This window comes from Geospiza fortis, unplaced genomic scaffold (assembly GCF_000277835.1).
Source record: "Geospiza fortis unplaced genomic scaffold, GeoFor_1.0 scaffold240, whole genome shotgun sequence".
Lineage (NCBI taxonomy): Eukaryota > Metazoa > Chordata > Aves > Passeriformes > Thraupidae > Geospiza > Geospiza fortis.
In genome coordinates, this window is record NW_005054379.1 from 293,157 (window position 1) to 305,437 (window position 12,281).

The 12,281-nt window shown below is 39.7% G+C and overlaps 1 protein-coding gene across 1 annotated transcript in view; it reads left to right on the forward strand.

Annotated features, from left to right (window-relative positions):
* MTAP (methylthioadenosine phosphorylase) overlaps positions 1 to 10,101 on the forward strand; it is a 31,300-nt gene extending 21,199 nt beyond the window's left edge. Inside the window, exons 6-8 of the mRNA XM_014308648.2 lie at positions 2,812 to 3,051; positions 3,570 to 3,692; positions 9,183 to 10,101. Of these exons, the coding sequence (XP_014164123.2) occupies positions 2,812 to 3,051; positions 3,570 to 3,692; positions 9,183 to 9,221 (402 nt within the window). The 3' untranslated portion in view covers positions 9,222 to 10,101. The remainder of the gene's footprint in view (positions 1 to 2,811; positions 3,052 to 3,569; positions 3,693 to 9,182) is intronic.
* The last annotated feature ends 2,180 nt before the right edge of the window (positions 10,102 to 12,281 follow it).

Sequence of the window (12,281 nt, forward strand, 5' to 3'; positions counted from 1 at the left end):
ATTAAAATTATCTGGTTTAGTTGGTTTATGCACTGTAAGTTAAATGAGAATCTAAATGGAGTTTTGTCTTTTTCTCTCAGAAGTTTTGAATAATATAGGGTATCTTGGGTATTGCTGCTTTTAGAAACTGAGGCTCAGCACAACATCCTATAGGCAGTAAAGCTAGAACTTCGTAAAGAGTTTCAGAAAGATAATGTGGCTTACCTGTGGTTATGTCATGTCAGTTGGTCAGTGGATTTATTAACAATGTAATTAACTGGCATTCTTCTAAACATATATTCAGAATTAATAGCATCAATAAACCTAAATATTAGGGATGATTATTACTAGATCAACTTACAGCACAGAATGATTCACAGAATATTAAGGGTTTGTAAAGGACCTTGAAGATTATCTAGCCCCAGCTGCCACTGCCATGTGCAGGGGTACCTTCCACTAGAACAAGTTGCTCAAGGCCTTATCCAGCCATGCCTTGAACATTCCCAGTGATGGGGCATCCACAGCCTCCTTGGGCAGCCTGTCCCAGTGTCTCACCACTCTCACATTAAAAAATGTCTTCCTAAAATCTAACCTGAATTTCCCCTCTTTCAACTTGTGGCTGTTATTCCTTGTCTTATCACTGCAGTTCCTGACAAGGAATCCCTCTCCACCTCCCTGCAGAACCCTTCAGATATTGGAAGGTTGCTATGAGGTTTCCCCGCAGCCTTCTCTTCTCCAGGCTGAACAGGCCCAACTTTCTCAGCCTGTCTTCACAGGGGAAGTGCTCCACTGCTGTTATCAATTTCGAGGCCCTTCTCTGGATTTGTTCAAACAGTTCCAAGTCTTTCTTACAGTAAGGACCCCAGAGCTGGATGTGGTGTTCCAGTAGGGTCACCTACTGGAGCAGAGCAGAGGAGCAGAATCGTCTCCATCGCCCTGCTGCCCATGCTGCTCTGGATGCAACCCAGGATCCTATTGCCTTTCTGGTCTCAGAGTGCTCATGGCTGGGTCGTGTTGAGTTTTTCATCAGCCATCACCCTCAAGTCCTTCTCAGCAGGGCTGCTCTCGATCACTTCATCCAACCTGTAGGTGTGTCAGGTGTTGCCACCCAGGCAGAGTACAGACTTGCCTATTTACACATATCTGCAGTGTGGTGGCTGATGCAGGTGGTCCAGCTTTATTTTGTTGTGCTGCTCCACAAAATCCACTGCTCTGCACAATCCACTGATCCACATGCCAGAGACAAGGCACCCCACAGGATCACATAACACACTTGAGCTCTTGCTGCCTGTTGCATCTCTTTGTGTTGAGTGTAGTCTTCTCACAATGTTTTGCAGGGAAGCTGCTCCACAGGGCATAAGTCATGATGCTGAGTTGTATCTAGTGGTATCATCCTAGGTTTTTCACTGCTGCTGTGTTATGAAGGTCCTTCCTGGCCTACGACAATTTTTGGAAGTGCTTTTGCTTTCTTTTCTATCCTTTTTTTTTTGTTATTGATGGCCATTTTAAATAGAAGGCATCATGGTTACTCTCACTTTTCTACTCAGGACAGTGATTGGCATCCTAGTCCCATTTATCTAGGCCAGTATCCTCTTATTCCAGTTGTATCAACTGGCATTATCCAGGCTGATTACCAGGAAAGTCAGGATTATTCTGCCATATATGAAGTTCTTGTTAGAACTAAAAAAGCTGATGGGAAGTTGTCTTGGTTTGAAAGACAGGTGTCTACTAGGGAGGGCAGGAGCCAACCTTGGAATGGAGAATGTAAACCCTTTCTCTCTGAATTATTATAATTTTGAAAATAAGAGGCTCTCAGGCAAAAGGATATGAGAATAGGAATAACAGTTCATAACGGGTATGTGTAATAAAGCAAACAAACAACAACGCCTACAGCATTAACACAAACAGGGCCCGGGCCCGGCCTGCTCGGCCGCGGGGGCAGGGCTGGGGGAGAGGCCTCGCTCCACAAACCCCATGGCACCGATCCCGGGCTCCAGCGGGGCTCTCGGGAGCATCGAGCTCACAGCAGAAGAAGCAGGACCGAGCTGGGCTCTGGCGGCAGCAGCGAATTGCCTTCCTGAAGCATCAGTTCGGACCATCCTGCTCTGAAGCCACAGAGCAAAGTCACAGAGCAGGAGAGCTAGCTGCTGTCCCAGCCCTGCTTTACCGGCCCCACTCCGCTGGCCCTGAGCCTGGCCAGTTATTTTGTTTTTCTTTTGTTTTTCTTCAGTACGCTGTTTTTCCCTTAAGTACTCAGTCGTTACAGTTTCCTAGCAACTTACGGGGAAAATTCTGTAAGTAAAAAGGACGAAAAGGAAGGAAACCTAACCCCCAACAGACTACATGCTATGTCCAGTATGCATTCAGCCACTGGAGTGGGAAAATGTGGTAACAATTTCTGTACAGATTCCCAGGGTACTCTTTAAATTATGTGCTTGTAAAGTCTTACTTTCAAAATATAAATTTCTTACTACTGTTTTCAATGTCTCAGCTCCACCATGTGATAGTGTAGTGCTCAGTGGAATGCTTTTACCTGCAGTTCTGCCAGCAATGTAGGCACAATGTAAATGTGCAAAAAATTCTATTTCCCAGTCTTCTTGGTCTGCATTGAAAGCAGTAATCCAACTGATACTAATAAAATCAGATGAGTTCAAGTTTATCCTTGTTGGTAGGACTATTAATTTTTCTTGTTGGGTGAGGAAAACAAAACTCATCTTTGGCTTTGGACTGCTGTATAAAGCTAACTATTTTTCTGTGCAAGTTTGTGATGGAATGCAAAGACAGTGCATGAAGGGAATTATTTCCTTTCTTCAACATTGGCATGTTTTGCAGGTGCTTATTGAGACTGCCAAGAAGCTGGGCCTCCAGTGTCACTCCAAGGGGACAATGATCACAATTGAAGGCCCGCGTTTCAGCTCTCGAGCAGAAAGCTGTGTGTTTCGCAGTTGGGGAGCTGATGTTATCAACATGACTACAGTGCCTGAAGTGATTCTTGCAAAGGAAGCTGGAATGAGTTATGCTAGTATTGCCATGGCAACAGATTATGACTGCTGGAAGGAGCATGAAGAAGCTGTGAGTGAAACTTTTTTCCTCTGGTGTTGCCCTGAGGAATTTGAATGAGAATGTATAGGTTTTGATCAATGACCTGCTATCCTAAATCTGTTCTTAATTATGTTAGAATCCCTGGGTTATTCTTGATGAATTATTGTGAAAGTAAAAATAGAGTCAGTTGTTGCTATTACATTCATTTTCATGAACCTGCCTCACTACTAGCAAACCTTTTGTTTCCTATTATCTGAATCAGGGGGTCTGTGAGTATGAAGCTCATGAATTCTGTGTGACTTATCTTTTTTGTGACTGTGATTGGTCTGGTGATTTTACTTTTGCAGCTCTGTACAAAACAATGTATATGCTTTAGTTCTCCTCTTTGTTTGCAATACACAAGTATAAGCCATAAACATACAGAGGAAAAAACATTTGCACTATCTAAAAAGACTGATATTCTAAGGCTTCACTTTTACATTTCTCAGTTAAATTTATTTGGGTGTTTAAAAATGGAGACACAACACTCAGTTGTATTGTATTTCTAGGTTTCAGTGGATAAAGTTTTAAAGACGCTGAAAGGGAATGCAAACAAGGCTACAAGCATACTCCTTTCTGCCATACCTCAGATAGGCTCCATGGAATGGACCAGCACCCTGCATACTCTGAAAGTAAGTACACGATCGAGGCTGATGACTACCAGGGACAGTGTATGTGTGTGCACAGGTGTATGTTACAGGATGTTTTTGCTTAAATCAAAATGTTTCAGAGTAAATGCTTCAAGAAACCAAATTCATTCAAGAAGGGCGGGCAGATTCTACACGATTCTTGCAAGTTTTGTTGCCAAGATCTAGCTTCAGTTTTACAAGAAGTTTCGGAAAAGGCTAAAAAAACCAGATAGCTATATATGGTTGATGAAGTGAGACATCAACCATAAGATGTTCATAAGATACAAATAAATGAGATACACAGTAAGATACAAATATATGTGAGTATCCAAATGAAACCCTGATCGTGGATCTTAGCACAAAGAAGAATCAACTGAAAGAGACTGAACCAAACCAAAAATATTATGCTCACTTTAATATGTAGATCAGGAAGAGTCTTAAAATGTATGGGTAATAACCAATTTGGAATTACTAGAATTGTGTTCTCTGTAGGTTTTAAGTCCAAGGTACATTAAAAAAATAGGGAAAAGAAAAACATTTTGAAATATATTGGCAAGGGAGTTCTTAAGGAGAATTTTTCTTAAACAAGGTTTACTTGTGTTTTTTATCATCTGTATTTCACAGGCATACTCGAGATTCATTTGTGGCTATAACAAAGAGGGGGAAAACAATGTTAAAACAGTTGAGGTTCTATCCAGCTTCTCAGTGAGCTTTTGTTGGCTGGGTTGAGATAAGGACCAGGAGGGATCATTCGTCAAATACTGTCATGAACAAAACAGGCTCAGCTTAGACATATTAATTGAATTTATTACTAACAAAATCAGAGCAGGATAGTTCCACCCCTGGCTTCTATGAATATTTAAGAATTATTATCAAAATTACACTCAACATATAACACTTAGCTAGAACAATAAATAACTACTAAACTAAACAGAAGAAAAAAATCACTACACTTAATCTAAGGTACAGTCATTACACAGAACCAAAAAGACAAATTGCACAAAAAATCTACCCCTAGATTTTCACTACAATTACAGTACAAATTTCCTACTATCATTCTACTTAATTTTGTGATTTAATACTTGTTTTGTCTGTTATTTCTCCCAATTAATATCCTTATCACAAAGCCCTCATGTTTGCCTGCATTCTCCACCAAAAATGTTGCAATTTTGACCCTGGCCAAATGCCAGTGCACCCATGAAAAAGCATTCACTCATGCCTCTCTGCTATAGTTGAGCAGAGGAGGGGGACAGAAAAACAAATTAAAAGGCTCGTGGGGTGAGATAAGGGTTAGGAATAAACACTCTAAGGGCAAAACAGAGTCAAAGCTTTAAAAGGTATAAAGAAAAATTTATTAACAGAATTAAAAGAGGTAGATGAGAACTAAAACCTTTAGAATACCTTTCCTCCCCTCCTCCAGCCCTTCTTTCCTTCCCACCAACAGCAAAGAGAGACGAAACATGGGGTTTTAGTTTTAGAGTTTGTCACCTCTAAAAATCTTCCATCTTCCTTAGGGAGGGGTCTGTTTTGCCATGCCACCCTGTAGACCCTTGCTACCAAAACCAGGCCACGCAAACCCAATATGTCATATCAGTGATTCTCATCTCTAGTTTAGTCAATGTCATGAAGGGAAGGCATATTCAGTAAAATGCACCTCAGCCACTTCTTAAGCATTAATGACCAGGTCAGATTTGTAGAATTCTAACCCAAATTCTTAAAATTACTCTTTTACCAATTCTTTCTTGAAAAATATACTTTTCTTTAGGAGTGCCTGAATTACCTTTATAAATCTTCCTCACCTGGTTATCTGAAACAGTTATTTTAATGTTCCCTCTGTACATGAGAGAGATAACTGACATTTTCCTTTCCCTTTTGCATTCGTTAGGAAGTTGTATCATTGGATGGATAAGGGAGGCACCAAAATCACTATTGATTCTTCCTTCTAATCCACTGAAAACATTTTCAGAGAATAGGACTGCATTTTTTAATACAGATGCCTAGCTATACAGCAAACTCAAGAGTTTGAACAAATAATATAAAATGTGCTAGATATTCCTCAGGCACTTTTTTTTTTATACTGGCATGAAAGGAAATGGTTTCCAAGTATATTATGCTGCTTAAGTACTGATGAATCTGCCTTGGTTTCTGGGAGGCATACTTCAGTGAGCAGTGTCCTCCTGTGTTCCTTTTCGTGATTGTCTTGAATCTTCATTGGGAGTGAAAGAGAGCTGGCACTACATTTGCAATATTCCCCTTTAATGAACACCAGCTGTTCTTTCAGTTCATTGTCAAGTACTTCTTCCAGCTCAGTCCCCTAAGTACTGGAAGAAGAAAATGTGATGCACCAGAGGAAGGGTCACTTGGTCCTAGTGTTGCTTCTTAACTTTTTTTCTCTTAAATATCTACTGCCTCATATCAATGATGAATAATAAATTAGTTTCACTTACAATTCTTAGATGTTTATGTTCTTTGCAGACAGGTTTGAGTGATAGTGTACTGAGAAAGAGAGTTGATCTGAAGGCTCTGGAAGAGCTGGAAAGAGGCAGTGGGGATTGAAATTTTATGTCAAGAAAGTAGGAGCCACAAGGATTAATGACTTGAAAGAACAAGAACTCTGGAATAGTGAGAAATTCTGAAGCTCCAAAGGCTTTGGAGGCTTCCTTTAATTTTACATAGGAACATCAGGAAAGGCTACAAATGTTCCTGTTTGGGGAATTCAGTGGTGATAAAGCAGAGTAAGGATTGGTGTTAACAAATGAGAGAGGCAATTTTGCAGGGAAGCAAAGAGAAAGAGATGTGTATGTGCCTCTGTACAAGTATGTAATTGAACCATAAAGAGTTTTTAAAATCTATTGTCTTGTATTGTACTTCAGTATATTTTATAGCGCGAGTTTTGAAGGCCAGATGATGGACTATTTCAACTGTTTTGGAGCTTTTTTCCTAGACCTTGAAGGCAGCAGGTCTTGCACCACTGTGGAAATGTGTTAAAGAACACAGACAAGGAGCAAGCTGAGTAAGACTGCAGCTGGTACACTCCTTTCAGTGACAGAATATAGCCAAGCCATAGCTGTGCATATGAAATGGGCCAATGTCTGGTTTAGTGTTGGGGCAGCTTGTGAAACAGTAAAGCTCTACACAGACACAGCTTTTCTTCTCCAAGATCTGTAATGTGTCTGCTTTGACAGGAGGAGCTTCACCTGGCAGGAGAAAATGTGCTGTCAAGTCTCTGCCCACCTTTATTTCTCTCTCTCCTTGTGTGGAAGCATTAATCCCAGATCAACACACATGCCAGTGGTATCTCCTCTGAATCTCACTGTAATTTCAAGGAGAGACTTTGGTGTTGAAACAAAATATCCAAGGGCTGTTTTTTGGATAAAGGATAGGCTGCTTGTCATCACTTCTCTTTACTGTATCATTTAATCTTTGATATGTCAGCGAGTGTAGGTGTATTTCGAAAGTGTAAGATTAATTTAGGGCAGTGTTTCATGGCTTTCTTGCTGTAAAGAGATATGTTTCCAGTGTCAATTTAAAGCCCTCACTCTTTCAGAACAGGGTATGACCACCTGCTGTTTATGTCAAGTGTCAGGAAACACAGATGATGCTTTTGATGACACTAGTCGAAGTGATTTCTGGTGTCAAGGAAATTTCTGGGTAGGCTGGTCAGTCATGGGTGATATATAGCTGGATATGCTGTTAATTGAGAAGAGTTGTTTAGTGAGGTGATAATTACTGACAGTTGTTGCTGTAATCTTCATGAAATTGTGGCATTCGAAATCCTATGAGGAGCAAGTAATGCAATTAACAGTACAGGTTCAGGTGAGCAGGGCTGGAGTTCAGGTGAGCATACTTGTTTTCTGAAGAGTCAAGGAGCCCCAGAATGTTGGCAGGTCTTTAAGGGCAGCATTCTGATCCACAGAAAGATTTTGACTGAACAGGAAACAGCTCTAGGGCAAAAATGCAACAATCAAGCATTGGCAGCAGAAACAAGCTGCAAAGAGAGAACCCAGATGGAAGTGCAGGTATGTTAGAGATGCTTTCAGGACAATGGGAGCTTGTCTGTAGTTGACAATTGGAAGAGATGTCAAAGGCAGCAAGTACTGCAGCCAAAGCATTGATAACAAAAACTTATCATGTAAAACACAGGCTCATTGTCCATAAAGTAAATGAATTGGTGGCAGCAAACAATTTCATATGTTTCAAGACTTTTTTTTAATCTTTGCTAAGAAAAGTATGAGTTAAAAAAAAACTGTCCTGTTGAAAAGAATTTTAGCTCATCATAACTGGGAATTGAGCTCTGTACCTTTATTACATTACAATAAAAGTTAACCCCATGAGTGTCAGGAGAGAATCTGTACTATAATGGTGAAAGGAATTTCCTGTTAGAACTGATTTTTTTTTACAGTGTGTCTGTAAGAAGATCAGCTTGTGGTAAGGTGTCAGAACTTTTGTGAGTGCTCCTTAGGTAAATTTCATTACTCTCTGGGGAAACCTGCTTGTACTACCTGCCTTTTTCTTGAATTTCTGCACTAGCTTGTGAGAAATGTATTTGTCAGATCTCTGATACAAGGAATAATGCTCTATTTTGAGAGTTGTGGTAAGTGAATACTCTAGGATAGATTGGTAAGGTAACTGCAGATGTATTTCAATACACTTCATCAGGGAGTCACTTGGGCATTTATGTGATTTGACAGGTAACAAGTTGAAGGGCATAAAGCTTAGTATTTTTTCAGTAATTTTTTCTAGTCTATCTCAAACTGAAACTTACATTCATAAGTTCTGTATTTAGAACTCTAATCTTGTAAATATCTTTGAGTAATTTTCTTCCTCAAAAAATATCTCATCTGTGATACTGGTCAGTGAATGTACATGTGTGATCACAGTATATGGGCACAGGTGACTAAAGCGGAAGAGGAAAATTCATCAAGGCTTCACTTCAACTGTAGTTGCATTGGTCTACATGCAGGGGTACTTGCAGGCCAAGAACTTCTCACAAAAGCTGAGATTAAAATGTTTCTTAGACCTTGCCCTTGAATGTGGCTAATGTCAAAGTTGCCTGTCCCTGCATAACCTGAGTATTTCATTCACTCACAGTCAGTGCCATCTGGCTGGTTTCTGTTCTTGATAGATGTACTTCAGAATTGATAAAAGTCATGTAAAAGTCACAGAAAGCATGCTGCACAATTTTTCCTTTGCAGACTGTAAGCCCAGAGTTCATAAATTAGTGGGTTTGCAATATGGTTGTTCTTCTCCATACCAATAATCCTATCACATAGCTTTGTAAAAGTTTTAATGAAAACTCATTGTGTGTGTATGCCCTCCGTGTAATAATACTGACTTCTGTGGTGTTGGAAAAAGTTGGAGATACTATGCACATGAAAGGATTTACACATGTTTGTACCCAAATGGAAGCTACGTAATCTACCTTTACAATGAAAAGTAATTCTCTCTGCATTGGCAAAAGAAGCACTTATCTCCTGTGACTTTGTATTTCAGACAACGGTGCAGTGTTCGGTTATCCTGCCAAAGCAGTAGCAACCTGGATGAACCTTGAAGTTTCAGTGCTTTCAAGGAAGAGTGGATCACTTTCGAGCTTTCAGAGGTCATAATATCTTCAAAAATTGCTACAAGCTTAAAAGAATGGACTAAATATTGGCCAATAATCATGTGTAAGGCTGCTGTTAAAATCTTTGTTGGTTTAATCACATATAAGATGGTTAAAATTAGATTTTGAGCACATTTTCAACTATAAATAGCTCTACTGGCAAACTGTATCTGACAGAGAAAAAAAATCAGTATCCTCTATTCAGTGGTACCTTTTAACTGGTGATAGGAAGGAAAGTCTAAGTAATATTGTTGTTGCAGTTTCATAAAATAAGGTCTACAAAAGCAGATTCACAGGCTATTTGTGTTGCCGTTTCTACCTCCATCTTTTCCTTCAACAAGGCACATGATTACAATTCACTTCAGAAACATAACAGAAAAACTGAACAATTTCAAATTAAAATTATACTATTTTTATACATTATCCGTATTTTTTATTCCAGTGATTTTTTTTTAAGCAGCATATTTGTTTTATGTGCTAGAAGACCTGGTTTAATAATTATGGTGGTTCTGTCACAGCAGCAGGTGTGTAATGAGTTAGTGTTGGAGACCGAAGTAATGCCTAAACCAAATTTGTGCCTGAAGATGTACCTACATGACTTGTAGAACTGTACAGAAAACGTACTTTGCTGACAGTGTCCCAAACACACCCATTTTCTGCTTTATTGAACATCTCCAATTTTAGTTCCTGTATTAAGTGATGAATGTGCTTGAGTGGTTTGAATGTATGCATTTCAATTTTTTAATACAGTTTTATTTTAATAAAATAACCTGCTACTTCTTGTCTAGTAAATAAAACAAATGAAACATATAGTTCTCCAAGATGTGTGGAAACTGGGGGCGGGGGGGGGGGGTATTTACTTCTAGTCATTATGTATCACAATTATTTTTGCCATTCATTAAACAGGTTGATGATGATACCTTGTAAACAACACTTTCAGAAAGACACTTTTTAGAAAATACTCTGCTGCTCAGAACTTTAGGTTCTAAGTCCCTGAACAGGGATTGCTGAGGCAGAAGTGGATCAGAGTGCAAGGAAAAGATCAGAAACATAAATGGTAAGGATCCTCATAGTACTGTAAAAAAAAACCATACTAATCCAAAGGAAAACAGAAGAAAGCAGGTACACAACAATTTAACTTCCTTGTCTTTTTCTGTTAGACACCCAGTCTCCTGCTGTGAAATCCTTTAGATCTGGATGTATTCTTTCTAGCAAAACCAGTAGAGGTGCTTTTCAAGTACTGGGGAAAATAGTTTAACCAATTTTCTATATTCATGGTGTTTTTTTAAAAATTTGAATTGCAGGAGCTACAGTTGGAACATACATTTCATTACCTTCCACTAAGCCAAATCATATATGTGGCCTTAAGAATGGTTTCCATTTTATCTTCCTTCCATTGGCACTTCTGGTGAAATGGATCAGATCTTTGTGTTCTAAAGAGATTTTTTTTTTCCTGGGTGTTCATTTTCAATCCCCTTGGGTTTCTCTTTTTGCACTTGGTAGTGACATATAATGGTAATTGTTATGCTATTTTTTTTTTGTTTATATACTGGGTACTTAGTGTCACAGGAGAGTGGCACAGAGCAGGTCCATAGGTAGTGGGTTCTGTTATGCATTTCTGTTACATATTCTTCATATGTGAGGCTAGGTGAGAACATAGATAAGAATAGCTGCATCCAAAGAGTCGCAGTCAATAGCTCAGTGTCCAAGTGGAAACCAGGAACAGATGGTTTCCCTCAGAGGTCTGGGACCAGCACTGTGTAGTATTTTCATCAATTAAGTAAGAGAGTGAGATTGAGTTTGTGGAAGAAAAAAGCACCAAGCTGGGTGGTGAGTGAAGGAAGGAATGTGATCCAGAGGGACCTTGACAGCTCAAGGAGTGGGGCCCAAGTTCAACAAGGCCAAGCAGAAGGTGCTGCATTTGAGTTAAGGTGAAGGTGGTTGAGATCAGCCTAGTGGAGATGGACTTTGGTGTGCAAGTGGATGAAAAATTGAACATGGGCCAGCAATGTACACTCACAGTTTAGAAGTCCAGCTGCATCCTGGGCTGCATCAAGAGCAGATTGAGGGAGGTGACTTTGCCCTTTGCTCTCATGAGACCCTACCTGGAGTATTGCATCCAGTTTTGGGGTACTTTGTAAGAAAGATGTGTTGGAGCAAGTCCAGCAGAGCGCCACAAAGATGACCAGAGGGATGAAGCACCTCTCCAAAGAGGACAGGCTGGGAGAGTTGGGGTTTTTCAGACTGGAGAGGAAAAGGCTCTAGGGACATCTTAGGGTGGCCTTTCAGAATATAGAGGGAGCTTATGAGGAAGAGGGGAGAGACATTTCGCTGCAGCCTGTAGTGACAGGACAAGGGGCAACAGTTTTAAGTGGATATTTTTAGATTGGATGTAAAAATAGTTTTTATGATGGGGCTGCTGAGACAATGAAACAAGTTGCTCAGAGAAGTTGTGGATGTCTTTAGAAGTATTCAGAATCAGATAGACAGAGTTCGGCCAAGACTAGTGGAAGGTGTCCCTGCTGATGGTGGGAGGATTGGGCAATATGTCATTGATGGTTTGGGCTGGAAGAGACCTTTCCATCATATTTACTTGCTTGGTCAACATAGGCTTGGTACCTAACGGTATCTCATGCAGAATTTGTATATAAAGTCTATAAAACTCTGGTAGTGTATAGTGTGTTTTTTGCAAAGTTCAGTGTACGTTTTATAGTCTGAAATGTGCTGCAAGTAATTTATCCATAGGACTACAGACAGAGATGGTAATTGGCAAGAAAAGCATAGGATAATGTTTAATTATGTAAAGAAAGGACCAAATATAAGTGATTTTAATGGTCTTTCTAAACAGTCTTAAGAAATTTATTTATTGTAGGCAGAACTGCAGGTATGATAGAAAAAAGATACAAATTGTATGTATTGCATTACTAAAACCAAGTAAACATTCTAACAAAGAATCACGGCCCTGTCTTGGTCTCAGATTGTGTCTGGTT